Source organism: Acinonyx jubatus, chromosome D1 (genome assembly GCF_027475565.1).
Source record: "Acinonyx jubatus isolate Ajub_Pintada_27869175 chromosome D1, VMU_Ajub_asm_v1.0, whole genome shotgun sequence".
Taxonomy (NCBI): domain Eukaryota; kingdom Metazoa; phylum Chordata; class Mammalia; order Carnivora; family Felidae; genus Acinonyx; species Acinonyx jubatus.
This window is the reverse complement of record NC_069390.1, coordinates 924,336-951,998: the sequence shown is the minus strand read 5'-3', so window position 1 is coordinate 951,998 and position 27,663 is coordinate 924,336. Positions and strand designations below refer to the sequence as shown.

The window sequence follows — 27,663 nt, the reverse complement described above, 5'->3', positions numbered from 1 at the left end:
TCTGGTTAGTGCTGATATTTAGATGCACGTGTAGGACAGTCTCCACCTTTCTCTGATTTTTTTTGTGCCCCAGGAAGTTGACCTCCACAGGTTGGGTTAATGGGGGGCACCAGGAGATGAGTGTGGGGGGAAGTGAAGAGGTCAGAGTATTTATTTCCCCAGACCCCTCCCCCAGGCCTGGGGTTCAGAGGACTTCATTCCTGTGCAAAAGCCACACCTTCTGCCAAGGAAGCCTCTTTCCCTGCTTAAGGCTCCCTCACCATGACTCACTCCTTCACTTAACTCTGCCTCTCTTTTGTAACTAGTTCATTTATTAAAATCCCTCCAATTATCTTTCTGAGCATGCCATCTGTTTCTTGCTGGGACACTGACTGATACAGTAATTGCTACCAGAAGTGGCCCCGGAAAACACTCTCAAAATGGGATTCTAGGATTGAGTTGCTCATCTATTTGATGAGCACATGGATAAAATCCCTGCCAAGGGGAACTTGAGCGCTGGGGATGTGTGTCATGCACTGGCATCCCAATTCCTCAAATTGTCACCAGTGGTGCCATGGGACGTAGTCCAAGTGGAGGGTACATATATGGGTAGTCCGGTGGCGGAAGACTCCCAGTTGGTGTGGCATATATGGTGACTGCACAGACTATGTAGTGAGTGGGTCAGCCACTTGTGACAGCCCTGGTGAGTGTGCACAGCGGGAAAGGACGGTCCAGGTCAAGTGTACCAAGTTGGAGTGATTACCGGTTCAACTAAGGAGAACATCACGAAGGACTGGGTTTCTGCAGGTAATGATGCAGAAGGTGTGAGGAAGCGGGTTTCTGCTCTGGTTCTGACGCTGTCAGGGGGCAGAGGTAATTCTGTGTTCCGACTTCTGGTCTGGACGGAGAGAAGGCCAGGGGAGGCTAGAGCGCTGCAGGTGATCCCAGAAGCGGACGCGGGGAAGGCACGGGAGGGGGCTGGGAAGCCGTCCTGGCCCTGAGGGCGTGCGTGCGGTCGCACACAACTACGGCGGCCGCAGCCTCGCCGCGCCCGGTGGTAGCGAGTGGCCGGTGCACCGGCCCTCGCGCGACAGCGGGCACCGCGACTGGATCTCCGAGACCGGCCGCGCCCCAGCAGCTCCCTCGCCCCCGTTGCGCCAACACATCTGCGTGTAAGGGCTCCCCCGCCCCGAGAATTTGGGGCAGCTGCAGGGCTACCCGGTCGCTTTGCCTCCGCTCCGCTCGGAGGCTCCGAGGTGTAGAATCCTGAAGTCACCCGCCCCAGCCCCTGGCTGCCCCTCCGCTCCACTGCAGCAGAGCCGCGCGCCCTGCGAGGCCTCCGCCAGCCACGTGATCGGCGCGACCGGCCGGCGTGCATGCGCACACGGCCAACTCGGGAGCCATTGGCGGGGCTGCGGCCCGGAGAGATCAGCTACGCAGGCGCCTGCCGGGAGCGCGCGTGCGTGCGTGCGTGCGTGCGGCGCCGGAAGGGGTGGGGCGGACTCGGCGCCTGCGCAGTGGGCGGTGCGGGGGCGGGGCCGGCCGTCAGCTGACCGAGGCGGCGGCGGCGGCGGCCTTGCGGGGACAGCAGTCGGCGTCGCAGACTCCGGCGCCGAGGGTTGCGGGCGCGTCCGCTCCCGGTGGGCGAGGCGGAGGCCGCGTAGCACCATGGCGACCACCGTCAGCACGCAGCGCGGGCCGGTGAGGGTCCGGGCGGGGGACGGGGAGCGGGGAGCGGCAGTCTCCGGAGCCTCTGGGAGGGCCCGACGACGGGCTCCGGGCGGGGCGGCAGCGCGGCGGGGCCGGCCCGGAACGGGGGAGGCCCCGCACCCCGGGCGGAGCAGGCCCCCCGCCCCGCACTCTCGGTGGGTTCCCTGGACGGGGGAGGCCGTCTGCACCCGGCTGGGTCCCCCTGACAGAGAAGGCCCCCCGCACCCCGGTGGGTGCCACCCGCACCCCGGGTAGAGGAGGTCCCTCGCACCCCGGATGGTCCTCACATGAAGGAGGCTCCTCCAGACTGTCTATAGAGGAGGACCCTGAACCCCAGATGGTCCCTGTGCTTCTCCCAGGCAGTGAGGTTCACAAGCCGCTTCCCGGGTCAGAGGCCACTTCTGGAACCCTGTGGTTGTTTATTTTTTCTTTGTTTTGCAAATGAGAGGGTGGGAACCGAGGACCTGGGAGGGACCTTCCCAGTTCTCGTTCTGAGGGCTCCTGTCTGGTCCCCAAAGCTCATTGGGCTGTTGCAGGAGAGCAAGTGTAGACTGGCTCAGCATGGCTCCAGGGTGAGGCGGCTTCCCAGCAGCTCATTCAGACTGCATCAGGGACAGGTTGTCACAAACGGGGAGGTTTTTATCAACAGCAGCTCAACACGGACAGTAGAGGACTGTTTTGGCCCTTTTGAGTAGGAAAAAGGTTCCTCTGGTGGGATACCTTCATGTGCTTTCAGTTAAGTCAGCTCCTGCGTGTAGGCTCCCAGGCAGTAGGTCTTCTCGTGGTTCAGAGGGGATGTGGATGAATCCTGTTTGTGCACACTAGAGGACAATCTCAGAACGTTGTTCCTGAGCTTGAAAGGAAAACCAGGTTTTGTTAGAAGCCCGCTTTAGGTCGAGACGCGTATCAGACCTGAGTGTGGAAGCGTCCAGAGCCTGTGAGGGAGTTCTGGGCCCCTCCTCGCAGTGTGTCCATCTTTCCGTCTTCAGTGACTTACCGCGGGCGGGCTCACTGCCAGCAGGTTCCCATTTTATGCAACTGGGTGATCCGAGAAGCAAGGGACCAAATCAGCAGCTTGTCTCTCTTCCCACATCCTCCTCCCAGGAGCAGTGGGCTCCTGGCCTGTCACGTGTCCCCAGCCTCCTGGGAGCTCCTTTCCCTCCTGGGAACTTGTGCGGAACTTCACTGGTGGCACGAGACTGAGTGTAAACACATACAAAGCTGGGCTCGGTGTCCTGTGTGAAGGGAGCAGCCAGGGAAGGTGAGCGCGTCCCGGTACCGAGGGGACATTCAGCGCGGTGACAGCACACAGCGGAAGCCCCGTCACCCCATAGCGAGCGAGTAGGAGTATCAGTGCTCACACGTATGGGGTCTGTGCCCTCCCAGGGTTCCTGGTCTGACTTCCTCGGTGTGCGCTGTCTCCTTTAATGTGTGACACTTGTGTGGCCTGCATCCGCGTGTGGGCGTGCAGCACACGGCTTGTCCACGTGCAGTAACGTTACGTGTGGGCCAGAGCGGCTGGGGGGCTCCAGGGAGGTGTCAGCAGGGGCTGGGGTCTTGAGTGCCAGTGACGCACTCAGCCGTGACGTTGCTCGTGATGTTCGGGGCGGCCAGGTATGCCCGCCGTCAGGTTCTTCCAGCGCAGCACGGGAAACAAACGGGTCATAAGCACGCAGACGAGCCACGCACTCAGAGCTGTGCGTCTTGACTCCAGGTGGCCTGTCGCCGTCGGGGTTGGGGTGGGTAGGGTTCTTGTGGGAGGTGCCACTAAACCCTGACACCTGAGGGAGGAGCTGACGTTGTGGGGCTGGGGCTGGGAAGCAGGCAGGCCCAGAGGGAGAGAGGGTGGGCGCCTGCGGCACTGAGGGCAGCGGGCACGGCCAGGGTGCTTCTGCAGACACAAGGCCCGCGGGCAGCGAATGGGTTTGCTGCTTGGACTTCATCCGGTCGCTACAGTGTAAACCTGCTCTCACAGCTGGTGCCTGGCACGCAGCCCGCCGCTCCCCTCCGGGCTCACCAGCGGGCGGTGGCAGTTGTTAAGGGTCTGGTGGCTCTCCTCTAGCCAGGGCGCACGGACTTGATCGAGCCCCACTCCCTGTGGAGGAACGGGACTAACACGGGTGCCGGGTCGTGAACAGAAGGCAGCTGCCGTCCCAGCTGGTGGTGGCGAAGCGAGCATTTGTCAGTGCTGGGGTGCCGGGTCCCGAACGTTAGCCCTATGCCGGCGGGCCCCATCCCAGCGTGCTGCACCAGCACTCCAGGGGACCCAGAGCCTGGACTCACTGGGGGTACTCTGAAGTCCGACCACCGGGACCACCGCCTCCCGCAGAGTCCCCCCACCTAGGGTAGCCTGCCTGGGGCATGGGGTTCCTGTGTCCTTGCTCAGGGAAGCCTGAGGGGCAGGCGGGGCGGGGCCAGGACAGGGCAGGGTTAGCTCCTCCGGGTTGCCCCTGCTCTGCCTTGTCCCTTCAGTGGGGCTGAGAGGGGTCTTTGGCATTTGTCTGTCCAGGCTGGTTTCTTCCCGTAGCCTCAGCTGAGCGATGCCCCTGACCCGTGCTGTTTGCCCCACTGGTAACAGTGCTGGTATTCCTGTAACGACAACCTTTTTCTTTCCAGGGTTTCTGTCCAGTGCACAGACTCCTGAGAGGCACCTGATGGGCCCCCTGCCTTGTTAGAACTCAGGGGAGTTCACTCGGTGGTGCCATCAGCTCATGGGGATGGGGATCAAGGCTCAGTCAGAGGCAGCATCAACTTTTTTGGGCTCCCTCACAGATGTGTGGGTGGCCCCCACGGAGTTCAGGCTGATGGGGCCCTGGCTGAGCATGACCCCTGGTCATCCTTCTAGAGGGGCTGATCAGTCAGCAGGTTTGGGCTGAGCCCACCGCCCTCCCCGTGAATACCCCCGTCCCTCCTGAGCCAAGATGGTCTGCTAGGTGGTGTTCCAGTGACCTGAGGCCCTGCAGGTCCTCATCAGCCTCATTGACAACGATTGTTTTTGAAAGATTACATGGTAAGAACGTTCTCACTTGCACATAAACGTAAACAAACGAACATGTAATCATATAAGTAAATGCAAAGAAGTCGCAAACGTAGATAGCAGTGTGCAGATACTGATAATTATTGCTGAACCAGTGACTTCATCAGGGATGGCAGAGGGTGGTGTTTGTATTTTGTCCCGTGTTCTGTGGTGATTAACTGGGACTGTGTGTCCTGAAACACAGTTGTACAGCAAAGGCTGGATCAGGCTCCGTTCTTGCTCGGGAACTTCCGGGATTCGCAGGGAAGAGTGGTTTTCTCTTCAGGCTCGTGTTTGGCGTTTCTTTTCTGGGCACCATGGCGAGCCCACGGGCCTCCTGCTCACACTGTCTGCCTTGGCACGCCTTCTTCTGCTCCAGTGGACCCACCTGCCCTGCCAGCCCCTCCCTGCTGGCCCGGGTCCTACGGCTGGTGGGCAGCCCGTTTCTCTCTGCTCTGGCCCGAGGCTGCTGCATCCAGGGTCGGAATTCTGGACCTTTCCGTAGGTCACACCTTGTTGGGGTGCGGTGACCTTACTGGCTGCACAGAACCTTTCTTATTTTGTCTGATGTTAGCGTGGGAATGTTTGCCTTAGGGTTTTTTGTTTTTTTTTTCCCATTCTTTGACGTGACATCTTTCTGCACATTTATATTTAAGATTGGTTTATCGTCAACAGTATGTAGATTTTTAAAGTCAAACCTAAGAAGTGTCTTTGTTTTTTAAGTGAAACGTGAAGTAATTTTATATAGTTACACACATGTTCTTTTCAGATGTTTTCCTTTGCACGTATGTGTGTCCATTTTTTGTTTTTTTCTCCTTCTTTTGGGTTGATTAAATACAGTTTTTGAAATCCAGTTTTTTCTTCTTTTCTGCCCTCTTCGTGGTTATCGTAGAAGCTTTAACATGCAGACTTACCGGGGTCTGCAGTCAGTTATATTTACCCGCCTCCTGATCAGGACGTTGCCCTGAGGGACGTCTTCCCAACAGGGGTGCAATTTTGTTACATATGCCGTCGCTGTTTCCTCTTCCTGTTCCTCAGACCTCCGGGCCACTTTGTTTTGCTTTGAGAACTTCCGCTGGAGGCTGGCTGTCCCGGGTTTGGTTTTGAAATGCCACCCGCCGCCCCTCTTCTCGCCTGTGCAGGGCTCTGGCCTGACTGTCGTCCAGGTCCACACGCGCCATCCTTCCCCTGGCATCGGCCGCCGCCCCCCGCCCCCTCATTTCCAGGGCCCTCCCCCCATCCCCCCAACCCTGTCCTGGGTCAGCACTGTGGGCCCCGAGGTCTCAGTCCGGTTCGCCGAGCGACACTGAGCTCTGACCGTGGGCCAGTTGTCTGGCGTCTCTGCGCCTGGTCACCCGACTCGGGCGAGGACAGACTGTGGCATGAATGCAGCCTGGCCCGGGCCCAACCCGCAGGAAGCACCTGAACGAGTGAGCTCCTAGGTTCCTGCAACTTCATTTCCGCTTCTCGAGGAACCCTGCACTTCCCCGCGGCCGTCTGTGCCCTTTTGTGGGCACCGTTTACCGTCCCCCACACCTCCCACCGCTCTGCCCCGACGCTGTGGGGGCCGAGGGGCTGCTGGTGCAGGGCTATGGACCCTGGGAGGGCCGCTGCGTGAGCTGAGGGCAGGAGGCCCCCGGAGGCCGCCTGAGCTTTGGGGGACCGTGGGCGGAGGGCGTTCTGAACAGGGGCACGGCAGCGGTGCACTCAGGGTTCAGAGGCTCCCCTGGCTGAGTTCTCAGGCACTCTGGGCACGGTCGTCACCCATGAGCCAGCGACAGCAGCCTCTCCCTGCTCTGAGGCCACTGTCTCTACCTGGACTGTCCTTGCACCAGCTCCTTCTCTTTTCTTTTTTTAAATTGTTTTTAAAGGTTTATTTGTTTATTTTGAGAGAGGGGGAAGGGAAGGGGCAGAGAGAGAGAATTCCAAGCAGGTTCCGCGCTGTCTACCCAGAGCCCGACGCGGGGCTCGAACCTGTGAACCATGAGATTGTGACCTGAGCTGAAATCAAGAGTTGGATGCCCAACCGGCTGAGCCCCCCCAGGCGCCCCTCCCCCTTTTCTGCGTGTCCTCGCTCACTTGGGGACCCTGGCGTCGGGTCCCCAACACCATAGTGGCTGCCTGCCTCCTCCCTCCTCCTAGGTCTCCTTCCTGAACTCCACAGCTGTGTGTCCTGCCGCTCCTTGCCTTCTCCCCAGAAGGTTCCAGACAGTGCCAGGCAGCCCCTGCTTCCCTCACACCTTCCCCTGCATCCCCCCCCCCCCCGCCCCTGTCCCGTATGGAAGTGGTTCCACTCTGCCCAGCACTCAGGCTGGAACATTTGGATGACCTCGCCTCCCCTCTGTCCCCTTAGGAAGCCCTGCCTCTCTGCCTTCAGAGCAGACAGACTCTGCTTCTCTGCCTCTGTGCCACCCACACACCGCCACCCTCATCCAACCGGCCCACCCGCGTCACACTCTGCCAGGCGGGGCTCAGTGAGAGACACGGCAGGCCTGGCTCCTCGCTGCCCAGGCTCCCTCCCTTGGGACGTTGGGGCCAGCGCCTCGGCCCCCTGCAGTGGGGACTCAGACAGCGGCCAGGCTGGGGGTCAGAGCCACCCCCCATGCAGTCACTTGGGGGGACAGGCCACAGGGTGTGATAGGCCGCAGCAGGACAGGCCCCCGGGACCGCGGGGAGGCTCCAGGGCCCCTGGCCCACCAGACACCATCCCGAGGTTGGGGGTCCTTGTCCCGTGAGCGCCTGACTTCGCCGCCAGGCCCTTGGCACCCCTGCGGTTCTTGGCCACATGGGCTTCTGTTTCTGTGCGGTCACATTCCTCCATCCCCTTTGGCCTCAGTTCCAGTTGTGAGTGATGTGGAATGAGAGCCGTGGGATGAGCCAGGGACCACGGAGGCCTTTGTGTGGGGTCCCCTCTGGGTCATGGTGTGGGGTCCAGAGGCCTGAGTGCGTCCTCACGGTGGATGCCAGCCCCCGGAGGGTGCGGAAGGAACCCAAGGCCTCAGCGTGGCTGACGGCCCGCACGTCGCCACGGTTTTGTTGGGCGTCGTGTTGCCCTGGACTCGGTGGGGGACGCAGGCGCTGTGCCTCGTGGCAGCTGCTCTCATGTTAGTTTTCGTGCCACAGGATCTCTCTGTCCTGCCACCGAGCCGAGGCGCCAAAAAGAACATCCAGCAGTGGATTAGGAAGTACTTTCTCACATCACGTGAAAGTTAAAAGTTCATTAAAAATTTTCCAGATGTTTTGGGGCGCCTGGGTGGCTCAGTCGGTTAAGCGGCCGACTTCGGCTCAGGTCACGATATCGCGGTCTGTGAGTTCGAGCCCCGCGTCGGGCTCTGTGCTGACAGCTCAGAGCCTGGAGCCTCTTTCGGATTCTGTGTCTCCCTCTCTCTCTGCTCCTCCCCTGTTCATGCTCTGTCTCTCTCTGTCTCAAAAATAAATAAACGTTAAAAAAAAAAAAAATTTCCAGATGTTTTACCTTCACTGGAAAAGTAACAGTTGAATGAATTTTTAAATTCTTGGGTATGTCGGTACTACATTTGCATGAATAGCTAACGAGTATGCGTAATTTGACGTGAGTAAATAAGTTACATTACAGGTTGCTCAGCAAAAACGGATACCAAGTGAAGTGTCAATGGCTTTTTAGTTTTTAACCTAACTTTTAACGTAAAAACTTGAGTCGTTCTTAGCCCCACATTAACTGAAGAGTCCTGTTTGTACGTAGAGCACGAGTGGGCGCACGGGACAGGAGCCCTAGACGGTGTGTCTGCAGCCCTAGACTTGACGAAGGGCAGCAGGCAGAAGTGGTTCTGCAGTGCTCCTTGAGAGACCGCCTGCCCCAGGCCTGGGTCGGGACTCCATGTGTTCAGCCTGTAAATGTGAGCCAGGTTACGTTTTCAGATGTGATCTGTTATTTACGTTGTAGCAGGAGTGATCGTTCTCTCTTCCCTCCAGGCTGGGAGCCAGGATAAAGCATGTGTTTTTACGTGACCCTTCCTCCATCACAATGTGGCAAAAATCGGTCCTGAAAATTTAATACGTGTCAGTAATACAGGTGTTACCGTGGCCTTTGCAGACTGTCACTGGGGCAGGAGGGTTCATGTCGGCGCCTGGACGTGCGTGGGACACCTGACGCGTCACCATTTTGTCATGAGCAGGGACTGGTTAAGGTGGTGGAACCTGCTCGCTCGGACGAACTTGGGCTGCAACAGCGGGCAGGCCTGTCTGGTAGCTCCTGGGCAGCAGGTGCATAACCAAGATTTTGTAAGATTTTTACTTTGTAGGAAGTGAAGCACGGTGTCCTTCCTCTTTCTTCCTTGTTAAGTTAAATTGGAATTTTTTCTAATAAACCTGAAATTTTAGAGTTATGGATCAGTTGCAGACGGTGCAGAGAGCTGTAGTGTGCTCTCATAGACGGTATATCTGCACCTCGTGTCACCAAGGTCCACTGGTCACAGCCAGAGACCTGGCTTTGGCTTTGGTACGTGACTGCCACTGCAGGTTTGATTTGGACACCCCACGTTTCTCCCCCCGTCCCTCCTGGGCTCAGGTTCCGGCTAGGGCCCCGTGTGGCATCCAGCTGCCATAGGTCCTCCGTGGCCTGCGCTGCAGGGCCATCTCAGACTTTGCTTGTTCTGGGGACTGTGACAGCCTAAGGCCTGCCGCTCGGGGATTCTGTAATGCGTCCCTCGGGTGGGAGAAGACCACGGGACACGATGTCCTCCGGGCTTCTCAGGAACCTGGTGTCCCCCAGCCTGTCAGTGCTCATGGGGTCCACTTCTCTCCCTTCCCGTGTTTTGTTTGTGCTATTAATTCATGTGATAAAAATCCTTGTCTCACATTTATAGTTTTATCGTTAAAACCTTGTTGGAAAAGAATACTATGTCTTTGGCCTTGGATACAATTTTATCCTCCCCCACCCCCAATTAAAAAGCAGAGTGTTCTCCTTAAGCCCAGATGAGTTCTGGAAGTCCTGTACTGATGATGGGATGAAGGAGATAGACATACGATCCCCATGCCTGAGCAGCACGCTGTCACCACCATCCCTGCGAATGCGTGTGTGGTCCCCAGCCCACCCTGCTGGGTCCTCTGAGCTGCGGTATGTGGCATGGGGTGAGCAGTTACTCTCAGACCAAACGAGAATGTGGTCTGCGTGCCAGCCGTGGGTGCAGGCACCGGCCACAGACCCTGCGGGCGGAGGCTGCGAGGCCCATGGACGGTCGGCAAGGCAGCATCCGGCCCGGTGTCAGCTGGGTAGAGCTCCGGCTGGGGACGTGGCTCCCGTCTGCCCACAGCAACTGGCAACTGACATCGGTCTCACAGCCGTGAAGCCGGCCACAGCATCTCGGCCCTCCGGGAGGGCGTGCGCCCTTCTTTGCGAGGCGAGCCCTGGGCCCTCCTGGTGAGCCGGGAGGCCCCCTGGGAGGCAGCGCTCTCCTCACCTGGCAACGCTGGGCCTCCCGGGCGCTGCTGCCTTCCCTTCGGTCTGTAATGAGTACTCAGGGCCCCTCCAGGCTGCCCGGTCCAGACACAGAGAATGAGAACGAATGAGATGCTGCCCCCGCCAGGCGCCGAGATCACTCCTGCACGTCCCAGCGTGGGAGGGCCTGGCGTGGGGTGCAGCCAGGAGAGGTGTGCTCTTGCTTGGCAGAGAAAAGCTGCTGGGGCACCCAGCTGACTGCTGCCAAGGGGGAAGTGGCCGGGGGGAGTCCCTGGGCCCGGGGTCCTGAGTTGGTTTCCATTGGTTTCCGGGCCTGGTTTGGGTGGTCTCCAGGCCTGAGATGGGGACACCGACAGGAACCTAGACCTTTCTGGGGACTTTTGAAATGAAACAGCAAAAGGCACTTGGGGAGAAATGCTTCCCCAGTGGTGCTTGTGAGCTCAGCGAGTGTGGAGCTTTCTGGAATTCTGCTGGATGCCTGGTCCATCCGGAAGTCCAGAACTCCAGCAATTGAGGCCTTAGGGTATCCAGCACCCGGACGGCTGCAGTGGTCCCTCGTGGCTGGCGTCAGTAAATGCCGTCTGCCGTAACTCACTGACACGCGGGGGTTTCCCTTGGCATTTCTTGAAAATAATGCTGCTTGGAGGTTCTTGTCCAGAGTCCTGTGTGGTGTCCCCGTGGGGCGGCTACGAAGGACCCCGGACCACCACAGGCAGCACCGGCCCTGTGCCGCAGCTCGTGTCCCGTTTCGAGGACAGGCCCTGCTCCCTTCTGAGGGGGTCTGTGGCCCCAGGGGCTGTGCCACTAGTTCATCTGGGCATTCCAGACCCTGAACCCAGGGAGACGGTGGTGTGAGGCTGCTCGGGGTGGTGAACACCCAGTGGGTCCTTGCTCTGCTGGCCCCGGGACACAGCCGCCCCCTCTGCTCGTGTGTGCCGGGAGAGCCTCGTCCAGGGCCAGCACCGCCATATGTCGCGACCGACTCCCGCTTCAGCCGCTGCCCCTTCACGGACAACTGGCTTCTGGGAACCTTCTGGCTACCGTGCAGCCCCCCTCCCGGCACGTCCCCGCCCCATCTGGGAGCCGGGCCCTTCTCGGGAGGCCAGGCCACCTCTTGGACATAGGGTTCACCAAGAGGCAGAGGGGTGAGGTCTCTGGGGCTCTTGTTTGTCTCTTCCTTCTGTCTTCTGGGGCGGTGCTGAGCTTGAACTGTTGCAGGCGAGGGTTTTCCTTGTGACGAGAAACCCAGCTTCCAATTTCGTCTCGCTCCGTGTTTGAACGAGCACGTTGCGGCCCAAGGGCCCAGCTCGCCCTGGTGGCAGCAGGCAAACCAGATCACAGACACGCAGGCAGAGGGTGTGTGACACCTGGACGTGGCCTGAGACTGTCCAGGGAGCCGGTGTGAGCAGGAGAGTCCGTGGTTAGTGGCCAGAGCAGGTGGCGAGCCCCCAGGGAGGCCGGCGTGCGACCCCTTTGTCCCGAGTGACAGGGCTCCTGGCCAGAGAGCAGCCGCCGTGGGCGCGGGCAGCGCGGTGGTTCGGGGCGCTTGGGCTGCAGACCCTCCACCCATGGACCCCTCACTGCGTAGATGAAGAGGCTGAGCTCCCACCCCGCTAACGCGCGTGCGCTCTCTCCGAAGGTGTACGTTGGCGAGCTCCCGCAGGACTTCCTCCGCATCACACCCACGGCCGCGCAGCAGCAGGTGCAGCTGGACGCGCAGGCAGCCCGGCAGCTGCAGTACGGAGGCGCGGTGGGTGCCGTGGGCCGCCTCAGCGTCACCGTGGTGCAGGTGGGTGTCCCGCGTGGGGAGCGCCGGCCCCGGCCGCCGTGCCACACTCTCTGCATGGACGCATGCTTTGCTGAGGCGTGCTCCTGAAACATAGCTGGTGAAGCGATAGACGTGAAAAGTAGCGACAATTGCCAGGTTCTACCAGAAGGAGCAGGAATAGTCAGTAACAGCTTCACGGGCTCGTGCTCCGGGCCGGGCACGGGCACGGGCTCGGGCTCCTGTGTGTGGACGGCCTCGCGGCTGCTGGGAAGGTGAGGGCGTGAGGGTGGGCTGGCAGCCCCTCCAGGCCGGCCCTGGCTGCTGAACAGATCCCAAGGAAAGCCAAATGCGCTGTCAGGATCTAAAGTGGTTTTGGTCAGCACGACTTCCTGTAAAACCGCGAAGCAAGGGAAGTCACTGCACGCAGTTTTGAGGAGACGCACACATACAGCAGACAGAGCCATGGTCGGGCCTCGCGAGTTCCGTGGGTTTTATGGTGACCACGCGTCCCAGATACTATCTCTGGCCACGCCCCCAGGGCCGATGGGGTCACCTCAGGTACACACGAGCCGCCAGTCCGCACCCTCCACACGGTCCTCCCAGACCCTCGTGGCTTGGGCTCCCACTTTACCCGCTGGGCCTCGCGGCGTGGCCCGTGGCTTCCCGCTACCTGTGTGGTCACCCTTCCTCCCCTGGTCTTCGCCCAGCCCCCGCCGCCTGGGCTGTTCCCTCATGTGCCCTTGTGGGGCTCTATGTGGAGGCATTACGGTCCAGTCGGACCCACTTGGAATGAGCGTTTGCTGACTGACCGCCTGGGCCCCCGGAGCCTTCCGCCTTCATCCGCGTCCACGCTTTCTCCTCCCTGCAAACGCAGCCTGTCTGGTCGAAGGCTGGGCTCCTCGGGGTTCACGACCCGCAGCAGTGGACAGAGGACAGAAAGTGAAGCCGGGCCGTGGCTCCAGGGTGGCTCTTGGCTCTGATCAGCCTCTTCAGAGGGGACGTCGGAGGAGCTGCCCTGTGTGGCCCAGCGGCTCCCTTCACTTGACCAGTGGCCTGCTGCACCCGTTGCCCACGGGCACGATTGCAGCCACCTCCTGCTCCCGGGAAAATGCCGGAAGTGAGGAGTTGGGGGGTGGAACGCTGAGGTGGATGTGCAGCTCTCGCTCGGGTGGCGGCTGCTTGTTTAGTAACGTTGGTCGTGTTTCAGGCCAAGCTGGCCAAGAATTACGGCATGACCCGCATGGACCCGTACTGCCGACTGCGCCTGGGCTATGCAGTGTACGAGACGCCCACCGCCCACAATGGCGCCAAGAACCCTCGCTGGAATAAAGTCATCCAGTGCACGGTGCCCCCCGGTGTGGACTCCTTCTACCTGGAGATCTTTGACGAGGTGAGAGGTTCTGCCGCCTTCACGGGCCCGGCAGGTGCAGGCCGCGCACGGCGATGCCAGAGCCACGGGTGCCCTGCCTTCCCGCCACTGAGGCTGCCCAGGAACTGCAGGTGTGCCCCAACACAGGGCACGTCATGGCTTTGTGACGGTGTCCCGGGTGTCCTCGGAGGCGGGGGAGAGTATACGTCCCATGCAGCTACATTCAGAAGCAGCATCACCAGGGACAGGGACACCAGGCACTCTGTGGAGACGGTGTTGACGCGTCTCCCCTTCCCCAAGTGCCAGACTTGTCCCCAAACCCGAGGCTCGTGGAGGCCGGCCTTCATGACCAGGTGGGATGTAAAGTGTGTCAGACCCCATGCTGGGTGGGAGTGGGGTTCTTGGGCAAGTTGCCAGCCCCCCGGGTGTTCCTGAGGGGGATCAGATGCAGTGGGGGTCTTCCTGAGCCCGGTCCTCTGGGCCCCTGTGTGGGACAGCCCAGCCTTCCACGGCCCGGCCCGGGAGCTCCGGGGGCTCTGGTCGGCAGGATGAGAGGTCATAGGGAGTTGGGCAGCAGCAGGGCTGAGAGGTGGACCCCTCCCCCCGCCAGTGTGGTGCCCTCGGCTCTTTTTCCTTCCAGGTTCCTTCCTCCTACCCCATCTCTCCCTTTGCTTAGCAACAGGAGGGGAAGAACAGAGGGCATGGTTAGCAGGGAGAGTGCCTCCTTTCCCCCGTCCATGCCCGCTGGGCTTTGGACTTGCAAGGGATCCAGGGAGGGCGGGCAGAGACGAGACCACGCATCTCCAGACACTGACCACGGCTCTCCTGACCTTACAGGAATGAGGGCGGGGCCCCGTGGGGTCCTCTCTTCCCCTGGTGGGGACCTGTACAAGGCAGAGACAGGGGCAGCCGCCCCCCCCCCCCCCCAAGGCTGTGCCCTCACTGCCTGGACCAGGGCTGAAGTATGCACAGTGCCAGGGGCCAGATACTGGGGTGGTGGGGAGAGGAACAACTCTTTGGAGGAGGCAGGCCCAGGGACGGGGCTTCAGGGTGAGGCTGTGGGTGGGGCCTCGGGTAGGAGGTGGCACTGTGGGGCGGGACCGCTGGGTGAGGGCGGGGCCTCAGGGCAGTGGTGGCCCCTGTGTCTCCCCGTGTCTCCCTCAGCGGGCCTTCTCCATGGACGACCGCATCGCCTGGACACACGTCACCATTCCCGAGTCCCTGAAGCAGGGCAAGGTGGAGGACGAGTGGTACAGCCTGAGTGGCCGGCAGGGTGACGACAAGGAGGGCATGATCAACCTGGTCATGTCCTACACGGTGAGGGCGTGGGCCGTGTGGGCAGGCTGAGTGGCAGCTAAGCTCAGTGGAGCTGTTTGTCCCCGAGGGACGGGACCTTGGCCAGCAGGTATCGGGTGTTTTGGCGGGAGGAGCAGCGTTGCGCGGTGGCCTGTGGCCGGGGGGCAGACTCGCTCCGTGGCAGAGAGGGGTCTCAGGGCCACACGGCGTTTAAGGGGGAAGCTGCCGGCCCTCGGGTCCCCTGGCTTGTGTGGCTCCATCGTCAACCCGCTGCTCTTGGGGTGGGAAGCAGGGGCGGAGGGGTCTGGGAGCCTGGGCTCTTGCCACTGCCTTTGTCCCCCCAAGGGAGTGGTGGTGTCCTTGTTTTCACTCGGCCTCAAGGAAGTCCGCTGCAGGTGTGGCGGCACGGGGGTGGTCGGGCTGTGAGGGTGGTCTCCCAGTCCGGCAGAGTTTCGTCCCCGCTGCTCATCCCTGGGCTGTTTGAAAGCGAATCCCAACACCGATGTGATTTTACTCAAACGTCTCGTTACGCGACTTTAACAGAGTTTTCACGTAAACACAGAATCGTGACCGCGATAGCTGAGCGGTTAAGATTTTAGAGGCAGTCAGGAAATGTTACAGGTGCTGACGCAGAGAGTACTGACTTGCTTCCCGGAACCGTGTTCCCTTCCGATCGCATCTCCATCGGAGGCTCTAAACAACCCCTGTAGCCGAACCACTCGCCCCGACCTTCCGCCAGGGCAGTGTTGGGACATCCACGTGGGCAGGGCCACACGGGAGGTTTCAGTGTGTGCTGTGTTCTTCTGTGACCCCGTGATCGTCCTTGGTGTGTTCTAGGCGCTGCCGGCTGCCGTGATGATGCCGCCTCAGCCTGTGGTCCTGATGCCCACCGTGTACCAGCAAGGTGTCGGCTACGTGCCCATCACAGGTGCGTGCCACTTCTCCCGCCCTGGGCTCTCGTAGTGCAGCGTGGAGGCTGAGCCCTGTCTGCATGTGACTCGCGGGGCCCTTCCAAACACGAGAGTCTGGTCTTACATTTGAATCTTTTATGCGTCTGTGGAATATAGGATTTTTTTCCCTTGATCATTGGCAAGTTGAAGTTGACAAGGTATGGAAACGTAATTTCTAAACACGTTAGCGTATGCGTTATCGGCACGAAAGATCACGCTCTGTGGGGCAGAGCGAACCGTATGCCCTGATGTTCCCGTTGTGTCGTGTTCATTCGCTTCTATAAAAGTAGCAATTTGTGGCTGTACGGCAAAATCCAATTGGATTGTAGCTTTCACGCCTTTGAATTTTCAAACTTTAATGTCAGCTGTTGGCTGACTCCCGCTCCTGGCTGCAACGGTGACTGGACTTCACCAGCCCCTGCGGTAGATGGCCGTAAAAGTAGGCAGAACGGAAGAGGCGGCAGCAGGTGGGCAGGCGGGACGGCGATCCCTCCCTGAGAGAAGGGAGGCGGGGCAGCCCCGGGTCACGGTGGCCTCTACCTGAGATGGCACGGTGCAGGGAGTTGGGTCAGAGCACAGTGCCGTGGGGAGCCCTGCTTTGCGTTGAGGTCAGTGTGAGGACCTCTGTCCTTGGGTCTCAGTGGCGCCCTTCCCTGTGGTGGTTAAAGGGTCTGTGTGAGCTTATGGTTTAACTGCCCCTCGTTGGGGGTTGGAGGACGAACAGGCACCTTGTGGGGCTCACCGAAGGCATGAGCGCCCGGGGCGGCCGTAACAGAGTCCCACAGACAGCGATAGCCTAAGGCAGCAGGAATCTCTTTTCGCCCTTCTGGAGGCCAAAGCACAAAGTCGAGGCATGGGCGGGCCGTGCTCCCGGGAGTCGGCAGCAGAGGTGCTGGGGTGGGACCCTCGTGGTCCCCTCTAGCTTCCGGGGCTCAGGCGGCCTGGGCTGCGGCTGCCTCGCTGCCTCTGCCTCCATGGTCACGGGGCCCCTCCTGGGGTCTGTGCCTGTACCTCTTTTCTCCGGGCGCTGCTCCCGACGGCCATCTTGTTCACGTGTGCCCGGGTGGGGACCTCACACGTGTTTCTGGGGGACGTGCGGGGACCCACACGGCCAGCAGCACCAGGATACATTCGGTTAACGGAAAGTCTGCCTTCTCAGGAGACCAGATGTGTCGCTGGCCTTTTTCTGGTTTCTTAGCTCATTGTATAAATGAGAACTTTGTGCTCAAGTTTGCCCTAAAATGTTTATTTTGGGAAAGGCCAGACTTCTGTGTAATTGGAGACTTTGAACTTCTCTTTTGACGTGCATCGATAAGCTTTGGGACATGGAGTTGCAGGAAGTTACCAAGGAGAGGAAGTCGTTTCTGCCTGGACGTCTCGGACCGAGGCACCACCGGCCCCAGTCGCATTTCCCGCAAACAAGGACTTGCACCCGCTGCCCCTGTTTGCGTGAAGCTTGTGCTGCAGCGTCTCCTTTGCTGCGAACACAGACTTCCCTGACCTCATCAGGAGGGTGTGCATGTGCGTGACGAGTGAAGTGTGGTGTGCGAGTGTGTGCGTGTGCAAGTGTGACCTGCGGTGTTCGTGTGCATGGGTGTGCGCGTACGTGATGCGTGTGTCTGTGGACCCTGCTTCCGGAGGGTAGGCAGAACCTTTGAGCTGTGGCCCCCACGGGAGGGGGCTAATTATACGTGCTACTCCCCCTCCCCCCGGCAGGCAGAGACCCATGAGCTGCAGGGGTGGGGTGGGGGTCCCATGGGGGAGCTGATCCTGGGAGCGCTAAGAAAGAGCCTTTCAGAAGTTCTTTCTGCTTCCGGGTTTTTCTGAGCCAAAGTAGTACCTGGGAGGCACGGTGGCCGTGGAGCCAGGGCGTGAAGGACGCCAGTTCCTAAGAGATGGCGAAAGGTGCCCCCTGGTCTGGAAAATCCTCCGCCGCTGTTCTGCCCGTGTTTCCATCCATCCTGTAGACAGTGGACTGGAGAGCTGGGTCCGCGGTTCCTCCCGGCTTGGCGTGTGATAAGAAATGCTCGCGGGTGCGTGCCTGGCTCTCGGGTTTCGCTAGCGTGCTCGTGGGCGACACAGGGACCCGCCTGGTGCACGGCCCGCGCCGTGGTCACCAGTGGGCCGTCCACCCCCTGTGCCGGCCGTTCCCTGGCAGAATTGCTTTGTGGCCTTCAGGTCCCGCAGGCGGGCCCCTGTGGTATGATCCGGGACTTTAAGAGACCGCAGCTCGAGCGGCGCATGCCGGCTCTGGGATAGCGAGCACCTGCTGGGGAGGAAGGCCGCGGGCGGTGGAGTCGTGCGTGGGGCCGTGGGCCGGAGCTCAGTGTGGGCGTCGGTACCATCGTGGGTGCCCCTCAACCGCATCTCACTTGCAGGTGTGCCCGCCGTGTGCGGCCCTGGCGTGGTGCCCGTGGCCCTGCCCCCGGCGGCCGTGAGCACCCAGCCCCGCTGCAGCGAGGAGGATCTGAAGGCCATCCAGGACATGTTCCCCAACATGGACCGGGAGGTGATCCGCTCCGTGCTGGAAGCCCAGAGAGGGGACAGGGACGCGGCCATCAACTCCCTGCTCCAGATGGGCGAAGAGTCCTAGGGCCCTGGCCGCCACGCTGCCTCTGCCCCTCTCGACCTGCCGGCCCCGCCCCCCTCCCCGTTCCTGTGAAGGAGCCCCGTGTAGCCTTTTCTCAGCCATCTGTAGCCCCAGTCCTCACCCTCGTTTGGGATGCATGCGGGTCGTTGGTCCCCAGCCACTGAGTGCCACCACCGCTTGGGTGCGGGTGTGGGCGGGCCTGTCCCTCCTCGCTTTGTCGGGAGAAGAGTGGGCACGTGGGCCGTGTCCTATCCACACGCTCTCCCCCCTGCCGCTTAGGGATGTGTGTCTTCAAGTGCCGTGTGCTTCTGCTCCGCACGCTGTCCCGAGAGCGCTCCGTGCGAGCAGCCTGACTCTGCCGGCGCTTTAGAAAGCGTCCCCTGCCCTCCTGGTTTGACGATGGCATGCGGTTACTTTACTCAGTCGGGGTAGACCTCACATTTCAGGCACATAGAACATTGACAGCCGATTGGGATGGTTTTTATGAGTCAAGCTTCAAATTCACGTCCGTCCCTTATTCCTTGTCTGTGTTCCACGGCCGCTCACCAGCGCCCTGGGCAGGCTGACCTCTGTGTTGCCGGCCAGCAGCAGGTTCAGCGCTGATGTCCGTCCACCCGCCTGTCCCCACCCGTGGGCTCTGAAGCAGGGCTGCCCTGGGGACCCCGTTAAGCGTTTTCCTGCTGTGTCTCACGCCGACTTTGTGGGCTGTTTTTCCGAGGGACTGCCCCTCCGCTCCCTGACCAGCTCTTGGAAGAGAACGTAAAACCAAGGGTGAAAAGTAGAAGGGGCAGTACTTTGTATTTGTTTATTAAAGGGTATCAGGAACCGTTGGCTTACAACTGACGTTGATTTAAGTAAACGTGTACCAGTCCTGCGGGTTCAGTTTGGACAAAAAAAATAGCAAACCGATGAATGTTTAAGGCTTCCTAAGAGGCAAGGGGTGCAAGTGTGGCGCTGTGGACCACGTGGCGGCCGAGGCTCCCGTTGTGACCACAGGATGGGACAGGGTGGGGGACACCTTGTGGAAATCTGCAACGTGGGAGGGGTCTCAGGCACTGCTTAGCCCAGGCGCGTGCACGCACACTTGCCTCCAGACGGTCTTGTTGCCGTGGGCCCCGCAACCCCCAACGGTGTGGCCCTGCGAAGGCTCAGCCTGAGGACCGGACTCCGTCCAGCCTTCGCTGCACGCGGGGCCTCCTGTCAGTTGGAGGATGCTGCCGCCAGCGGCGAGTGCGTGGTGGCCCGGGGTTGGCACACAGAAGCCTGAAGGAGCGTGTCCGGCTGGCGTGGCGGCCTCACCAGGCGAGGGTTCTCCATGAAGATTTGCCTCCACTGAGTCCCGACCACCGGCTAGGACGTGGGAGCCCTGCCTTCTCGCGAAGCAGGAGTTCCCACATCAGACGGTTTGGACCCGTGTCCTCGCGCAGATTCCTCCCCAAACGGGCGAAAGCGTTGGGCAGGCCCGCGGCTCTCACTTGGGGGTGACCTTCACGGACACGCATCCGGGACCCCAGGTCCCCCCGGGCCCCAGTGCCGCCTTCTGCCTTAAAGCTGTGGGGGTGTTTGTGCGTGTCAGGGACGTGCTCCCCTCGGGGACAGGCACCAGGCTAGCTCACAGGGCCTGGGCTGGCAGGAGAGGGACCCTGAACCTGTCGCTTCTGCTCCCCTTTTCTTGCCAACACCGTGTTTGTGGCGTCCCAGAGAGCCTGCACCCGGCCGGCCATGGCTGCCTGTGCTAGGCTGTCCTTTCCTCCTGCGTGCCCCGCTGTCCTGCGTGTGGGCTCGTGCCTGTGGCGGCCCGCTCCTCCTGGGGGACGGCACGGTTCCTCTGAAGCGGCCGCGGCGTGGCCACCATGGACTCCCACGAGCCAGGGCGGCTACCGGGGCCCCGGGGCCTCCGCCCTCCGCGAGCTGGTCGGTGGCGTTTCCTCTGGTGGCAGCCCCGGTGCCGTCAGGGCGGTGAGGACGCGGTGTCTGTGCACGTGGGTTCTTCCCGCGGCTCCTTCGGCGAACAGACCCCCTCCGGCGGCACGTGTGCGGCGTGCTGGCGGGAACGATCCTCAGAGCTTTCTCGAGTGTCTGTTGGGGTGCAGAGTCCAGATCTATCTTTGTAAAATATATTTTTGCTTATCAGCCTTCTAATTTAATAAATGATATCTATAAAAATAGAGAATTAAACTCCTCCGATGAAACTTGACCGTCTTGGTTCCCGAGTGGTTTTTCACTTTGCTTGGAGCACACTGGCTACTAAATCACTTGCAGGATGTACGACTAGAGGGAAAAGCTGCTGGCTCGGTTCAGAACGTTACCCTGAAAGGGCAGGAGGTTTGCGGTTTGGATTCCAGGGACGGGGAGGGGGCCCCGGTGCCGCTGGTGGGACTTGTCCTGCGTTTGTGCCTGGAGTCACGACCTCACCTCCGGGGACTCGGGCTCCGAGTGGGTCTCCAGAGGGCGCCCGCGTGCCCGAGGGGCTGCGGCAGCAGGCCGGCCTTCACGGCCCGGCCCGCAAGGAAGGTGGCCCTGTGCCCCCACCCTGTCCCCAAGGTGGGGTCCCGCAGGGTGTGCTGCTCCACGGGGCTCGCTGCCGCTGGCTCTGTGTCCCCATAAATGCCTTCTGCCCACAGCGGCTGAGGACGTCGTGTGCTCATGCCGACGGCACGTGAGGAAGCCAGGAGCACGCCTCGTTCGGACCCTGGACGCAGCACCCAGAGTGCCAGCGAGGCCGAGCTCACTGCAGGGCTGAGCTAGAAGAAGACGTCCCCGAGCGTCTGTGGGGGCTGCATGGAGCGTTGGGGGGGGCGGGGGGTGTCCGTCTGTCTGCTCCCTAACGTTCCCCAGACGTGCACCACGAGGCAGGCACTCCATCGTGCTGGCAGGTGCTGTGGTCCTAGGCACCCAGGATGAGCCTTCTCAAGGCCACGGGCCTGGCTCCCGATGGAGGGGCTGCTGTCCAGCTGGTGCGAGAGGGAGCTGGAAGGGAAGGCAGCCGAAGGAGGCAAGCCGGAGACTGCTGGAAGCCCGCAGCCCTGGGAGCTCCCGAGGAGAGATCATGCTGCGTGCCGGGAGCAGAAGCACGTTCTTCCTGGAAGGACACCGTGTGGGCCCGGCCTCCAGGGACCGAGCGGGCACACAGCCCCAGGACGTCTGTGTGCACGGGAGCGGCCGTGAAGCACGGCTTGGGAGCATGAGACCTTCAGACCTGCCCCGAACACCAGCGGGGACTTAAAATGGGAAAACAGGACAAAACGCAGAGTGGGAGCAGAGGACGAGAGGCTGAGAGACCGGAAAGAAGTCTGCAACCGCCGGAAGTGAGGACACAGCCACTGGACGTGGCAGCTGAACGGGCAGACTGCTGGCGGGTTGGACGCTGCCCAGGAGACCGTGGAGCGGTTCAAGAGCCACATGCGCCCCATGGAGCGTGGCACCCAGTGCCCATGACTGTGTGACACAGATCTGGGGCTCGGGGCTCCCCCTTAACCGCAGGAGCTGTTACTCAACATCAGGGGGATCACTGGTGGGGTCTGCTGGTGTCGCAGCCGTGCACTCAGCCGAGACATGACGGCGGGTGGGTCTGTGGCCCCGTAGACGCGGATGGTAACAGGGCCCTGGTGGCCCATCTGATCCCGGGGTGCCCCTGGGAAGGGCTGGGGTCACTGTCCTGTCTGCTTGGCACAGTGTTGTAGGGCCGTCCGTGGGGAGCACAGCCTCTCCTCCAGCCGACAGCGCTGGACGCGGGGAGGGTCCCGGCCACCCGTCGAGAAGGCGGGCGGCCCTCTGCTCTTCCGTGTGAGCACACGTCCTCCCCAGCGGCCCCTCCAGCTTGCCCCCGGAGCCCCGATGTCCGAAGCCTGTCCTTGCAGATGGCCGCCCCCCAGGGCCCCGCGCCCTGCCCCCTGCCGTCTGGGCGTCTGCTATTCCGACGTGCTTGGGGCCGGTGTCTGAGGCCGTGCCGCCCCGGGGGCACAGGCTGAGCCCTGGGGTCCCCTCCTCGGCACCCTCAAGGGCGGTTCTGGGCTGGTCGAGCTGCCAGGAGCCAGCCTGGCAGCACGTGGTCCCGAGCTGTCCCAGAGGCAGCCTGGGCTCTGGCCCCCGAGCCCGTGATCCCCTGAGCCGCGCTGCCACTGAGAGCACCACCTCGTAACCTTCACGCCCCGGTTGTCGTTTGCTGTCGCGGCTGCTCATCGTCAGGGTGGGGGAGGCTGCTGGCCCGTGTGGCGCCGTCTGCCACCGCTCCTCTGTGCACTGGCTCCGTGGTTTTCCGAATGCACGATCGTCTCGTCTGCAAGTGGAGGTGGTGTCTCCGTCTGCGCGTCCGGCCGGCTGCTGTAAGAGGACGCCGCAGATGGGACGTAACGGGGGACACTGCTTTCTCACCGCTCTGGAGGCTGGACGCCCACGATTTGGTGTCTGGAGAGGGCCATCCTCACGTCACAGAAGGGGGGAAGTGGCCCACTGGGACCCCTTTACCAGGCGCCAATCCTGTCTTGGGGGCTGCGCGTCACGACCTCGTGACCTGCCAAAGGCCGCACGTCCGGACGCCATCACACCGGGGGTCAGGCTTCCACATAGGACCTTGGGGGGCTCGTTCAGTCGGCAGCAGATGGCTTGTCTGCCCTCCCAGTGCCCACGGCCCTCGCACCTCCACACAAGCGAGAGAGATGTCTGAGAGCAGACCCTGGCCACCCCTGGCAGGTGCTCGCCCTGGGCCGGGGCAGAGAGGCGGGAGGAGAGGGTGAGGCAGGGCCTGTGGGGAGGGCTCTTCCGCCTGTGTTGCGGGGCCCCAGGTGGTGAGCTGGGGCGTGGACACGGCGCATGTCACTGCGGGGCCCCCAGGAACATTTCCACGTCGGGTCCAGCTCAGAGTGCTCAGGGTTCCGGTGGGAGAAGGCCCAGCTGGGGGCGTGGCCAGGAGAGGGGCTTTGGGACAGGAGTGGGGACGTGTGTGCAGAGGCAGGACCGAGGATGCAGGAGGTGGGGGCTCGGGGAATCCTCCTCTCACCTCTGGACGTCCTCCTGCCTCTGCCCTCGCACCTGCTCAGGCTGGGTCACGTCCTTCGTGTGCCCAGAACGCCCGGCAGGCCAGAGCCCCTGCAAGGGTCTCCGGGTCCTCTCCTACACCCACTCCCCAACCCTGCTCCAGCCACGGCCGGCAAGCCCCGCCCCAGGGCCTTTGCACAGACACTGGCCTCCCTTGGCCTCTCCTCAGCGTCCCCTTGTTGAGCCACCTGGCAACTCCCTGCTCCTTCCCACGCCTCCCAGACCCTCTGGACTGACGCGCATCATCCTTCACCTTCCCACCGTCCTCACGGCAGATGCTGGCTTGCGGGGGAGGGGAGCCCGGGAGAGCCGGTCTGCTGCTCCTGGCTGTGGTTTCCCCTGCGCCCAGACAGGCATGGAGGGCTCCAGTCCTGGCCTCACGTCCGTCCCCTGCGGCCCTGGAGTAAACGAGAATTCCCTCCGGTCGCCTGCTGTGCGCGAGTGCGGGTGGCGCCCGGCGTTTGGGTGCGCGCAGACCCCAGCCCTTCTGGGCGTCTTCCCTGGTGCTGAGAGCTTATTGTTAGCATGATCTCTTCGATTTTTGCTTTTGAAAATAATCCCCAAACACCTGTTGAACGGTTCGTTTCTGAAGAGCAGTCTCTGTGGGAGGAAAGCAGCAGCTGGTTTTAGGGGAGGCTTGGAGCTCTCGGCGGGGGGCGGGGAGGGGGAGACCTGGGAGCACCACACGGCAGAGCCCCCAGGAGACGGCACTGGCCCCACGTTTCCGCTGGCGGCCGTGGAGCAGACCCGACCCGGGACGCGAGCACACAGCGTGGCCGGGAGCGCGTGTGTGTGTGGTGGCACGAGGCGGTCGGCTCCTGGAAGACGCTCACCCTGGTGGAGCCCAAACCGTCTTGCCACTAAGCTGTAACGTCCGATGCCTGTTAACCGCGGGCATCAGCAGAGTTAAAGCAGAAGACCTCACGTGTGAAGGGAAAGTGAAAACGTACAGACCTTACGATGAGTCGCTAACTCCACCGGGTTCGTGTGGGTGGGATGAACGCGGCGTGTGGCATTCACGCCTGTGCAGGCAGGGCGGGGTGCGTGCGGCGTGGACTGAGGGGCACAGGGGAGGAGGGTGAGGCCTGGGCCCTGGGCTGGGTGGGGCTCTGCCCTCAAAGCTGACCCACCTCGAAACTCCACGCCCCATGCTTCCGCGGTTCCCGACCGCAGGCCCCAGACGAGCTGGACGGTCGGGGAGAACGAGGACGTGACCCCCAGGTTACCCAGACTCTGAAGAAAGTTGCTGTGGCACAGGGGTCACTCAGCTCTTGTGGGCGCCTGCCAGAGCCCCTCACAGGATCAGGCTTGGGGAGAGTCGTCAGAGTGGAACACACACCGGCGGGGTTCTAGAAAAGGCTACAACCTGTCCTGCCCCCGTGCCCCTTGTGAGCCACACGGGACGCCTTCGGGGGTAGAGCTGGGTTCCCTCGACAGTGACACACAGGCCTCAGCCGGGTTGCAGAAGCCGGCCTGGGATCCAGGCGGGATCACGGTGCTGGGCAAGTGGTGACGGTGCCAGGAGATGACTGAGGCATCGGGACCCCTCAGGCGGGGAGGGAGGCACAGTAGGCCCTGCATTGGGGCTGGACGGGGGACTTGGATCGAGATGAGGGCAGAGTGTCCAGGGGTGGAGGCAGCACCCAGCGGTCACGGGGCCTCCGTGGGCACAGTCTGGGAGGAGCGGGACCCAGCCCTCATCCCTCGGTGACCCAGATTGTGGAGACATTCTTCCCCTTGACCTCGCAGGGACAAACGGGGCAAGGCGGAGAGCGGCTTGCCCAGGCAGAGAGTGCAACCGATGCGCGGCCCCAGGGTGGCGGTGAGGGGGAGGTGTCCTTCCACCACCCGGCGGAGCCGTCACCCCTGTCCGTGGGGACGCAGTGCCGGTGCCAGCCTCTTGCGGGAGAGCCCTTCGAGGAGTCAGCTCTGAGCCGGGGATGGCCAGTGTGGCCCGGCCACCCTCAGTGAGCAGACGCAGACCTCCACGGGAGCGTCCCCGCTGGCTCATGGGCAGGCTCTGCAATGAGGCCACAGCGGCCCCCGTGGGAAGGGGAAAGACTCCCTCTGAGGCCGATAGCCCTCGCTGAGAGGGAACACCTCCTTCCAGGAACACAGCCAGTGAGGTTTGTTGGGACCATCCCACTGAAAACAGCCCCGAGATGCTAATAGCATATGTTTAAAAGTTCTTTCTGAAGTTTTTGAAAATAGGACAGTGGAAAGGGGGACCCCAGAGAGATGCTTCCAGCAAGTGAGTATTTCAGGCAGCACCGTGGGGTTGGAGGGTGGGAGCCACAATAAACGGAGGGGCATGCTGTGTTCATGGATTGAAATAGTATGTGAAGGTGATAGTTTCCCTCGAGGTAACTTACCTCAGCCTGATCCCCCGGCCCACAAGTCCCGCCTCTTGGTGGTGGTGAAACTTGGGAGGTTGATTCTAAGCATGTGGGAGTCCCAACGGCTAAGGAGAGTCAAGGCGTTCTTGTAAAAGAAACAACAGGGTGTGAAGACAGTAAGGACAGTTGTCTGTACTTAGATGACAGACGGAGGGTCCAGTGGGACAGAACAGAGACCGGAGCGCAGATGACAGCACAGAAAGGCACAGAGGGGCTTCTCGTACCTTGTGCTGGCACAGTTAGCCAGACGCGAGATGAGGGGAATTAGGCCCCTGCTCTGGGCCACGTTCAGTCAATTCTGGGGGGACTCGGAGCATAATTCAACACGTAAAGGCAGGAAGATTCTGGAAAGATGGCAGAGAGGCCCTGTGAAGGGAGAGCCCGCCTCCCCACCCGGACAACATCTGCACAGGCAGAACCTGTCCCATGGAGCCGTTTTGAACCCTGGAATGTGTTGAAGGCCTGCAACATTCAGGGGAATTCCTAGAAAGCATGTCGCAGTCCATTTCAGCCAATGTTAGGACAACAGCAGCTACCCACCTGACCCCCGGCCCCAGGCAGGCGGTCACGCACGCACGTGTTCTGGAAACAGCCTGTATAGGACCTGCGGGAGCCAGGGTGGCCAAGAAGGACCCTGCCCTCCAAATCCTGGGGATCTGTGCTCTGACGGCTGTTTGCTGCTTCTGACCACAGAGGTGCAGACGGCCAGGGAGCCACTGCTGTTGTTTCCCCTCAGCCCCCCCCACCCCCCACCGCCATTGTCACAGCCTCCTCCCCCGTCAGCTAAAGTGACTTCCCAAGGATTTAAAGGGCTAGTGCCCTTCCCCTCTTCATTCTTCTCTTTTTCCCTTTCTGGGAACCAGACACTAAAGACTGAGACATTCAAAACAACTGCAAATAAGGGGAAAATTAGAACATGACCTGGGATGCCCAGGAAAAGGCTAGGAAAAGACCTGAGCAGACATTACATTTACAGGTTGGTCTGATCCTTGGCACAGGACAGTGTATAACAATAATTTTAAAAATAACATAACATAAAAGCAACACAAACTGCCAACCTGGGGAAGGGGGAGAATTTGATTTCCAGGGTTACCACATTCTTCAGTTCACATGTCCAGTGTTCAATAAAAAAATCATAATGCATACAAAGAAAGCAGAAAGTATGGTTTATAAAAAGGAAGAATAAATCAATGAAACTCTCTCTGAAAAGACCCAATAGCAGATGCACTAGATGAAGACTTTAAAACAACTGACAGAAGTTGTGGAGAAAGTCGAGAAAACCGTGCGTGAACAGAATGGAAATACAAATACAAATACAAACCTAAAAAGAAACCAAACAAGTTCTGGAGGTTAAAAAGCACAATAACTGAAATGAAAAATTCACTAGGGGGGGGGTCCAAGACAAAATTGTGCAGGCAGAAGAAAAAAAAATAGTGAACTTGAAGATAGGACAAAGAAAATGGTCAAGTCCAAGGAAGAGAAAGAAAAAAGATCAAAGTGGACAGAGCCTAAGGGATCTGTGGGACACCAGCAAGCCGACCAACACACCCGCTGTGGGAGTCCCAGAAGGCAAAGGGGCAAAGAGAATATTCAGAGAAGTGACACCTGGGAGCCTCCCAAATTTGACACGAACATAAGCTTCCAGGAAGCTCAACAAACACCAAGGACGTTGTGATCAAACTTCCAGACCCAAAGACAAGGAATTTGAAAGCAGGAGGAGATGGGGGCCTGGGTGGCTCGGTGGGTTGCGCGTCCGACTTCAGCTCAGGGCGTGATCTCACGGTTCGTGGGTTCGAGCCCCACGTTGGGCCCTGTGCTGACCGCTCAGAGCCTGGAGCCTGCTTCGGATTCTGTGTCTCCCTCTCTCTCTGCCCCTCCCCGGTTCATGTTCTGTCTCTCTGTCTCAAAAATAAATAAACATTAAAAAAAAATTTTTTTTAAAGAGAGACAAATCAGCCATCCAACTTTACAGCATAAGGAACCAGAAAAGGGAGAAGTAAGTAGCCAGAGCTAGCAGAAGGGAAAAAAATCATGAAGATGAGAGCCGGGCTTAACAAAACAGAGAAACAGTAGGAAAAAAATCAAGACCAAATTTTGGTTCTTTGTAAAGATCGA

The 27,663-nt window shown here is 60.6% G+C and overlaps 1 protein-coding gene across 1 annotated transcript; it reads left to right on the top strand.

Moving 5' to 3' along the window:
- Positions 1-1,509: 1,509 nt before the first annotated feature.
- TOLLIP (toll interacting protein) lies at positions 1,510-20,312 on the top strand. Its single transcript, XM_027051438.2, has 6 exons — positions 1,510-1,680; positions 11,782-11,931; positions 13,118-13,300; positions 14,444-14,596; positions 15,413-15,503; positions 17,904-20,312. Exons 1-6 carry the CDS (start codon positions 1,648-1,650, stop codon positions 18,116-18,118), a joined length of 825 nt encoding a protein of 274 aa, XP_026907239.1. The 5' UTR covers positions 1,510-1,647; the 3' UTR covers positions 18,119-20,312.
- Positions 20,313-27,663: the final 7,351 nt, after the last annotated feature.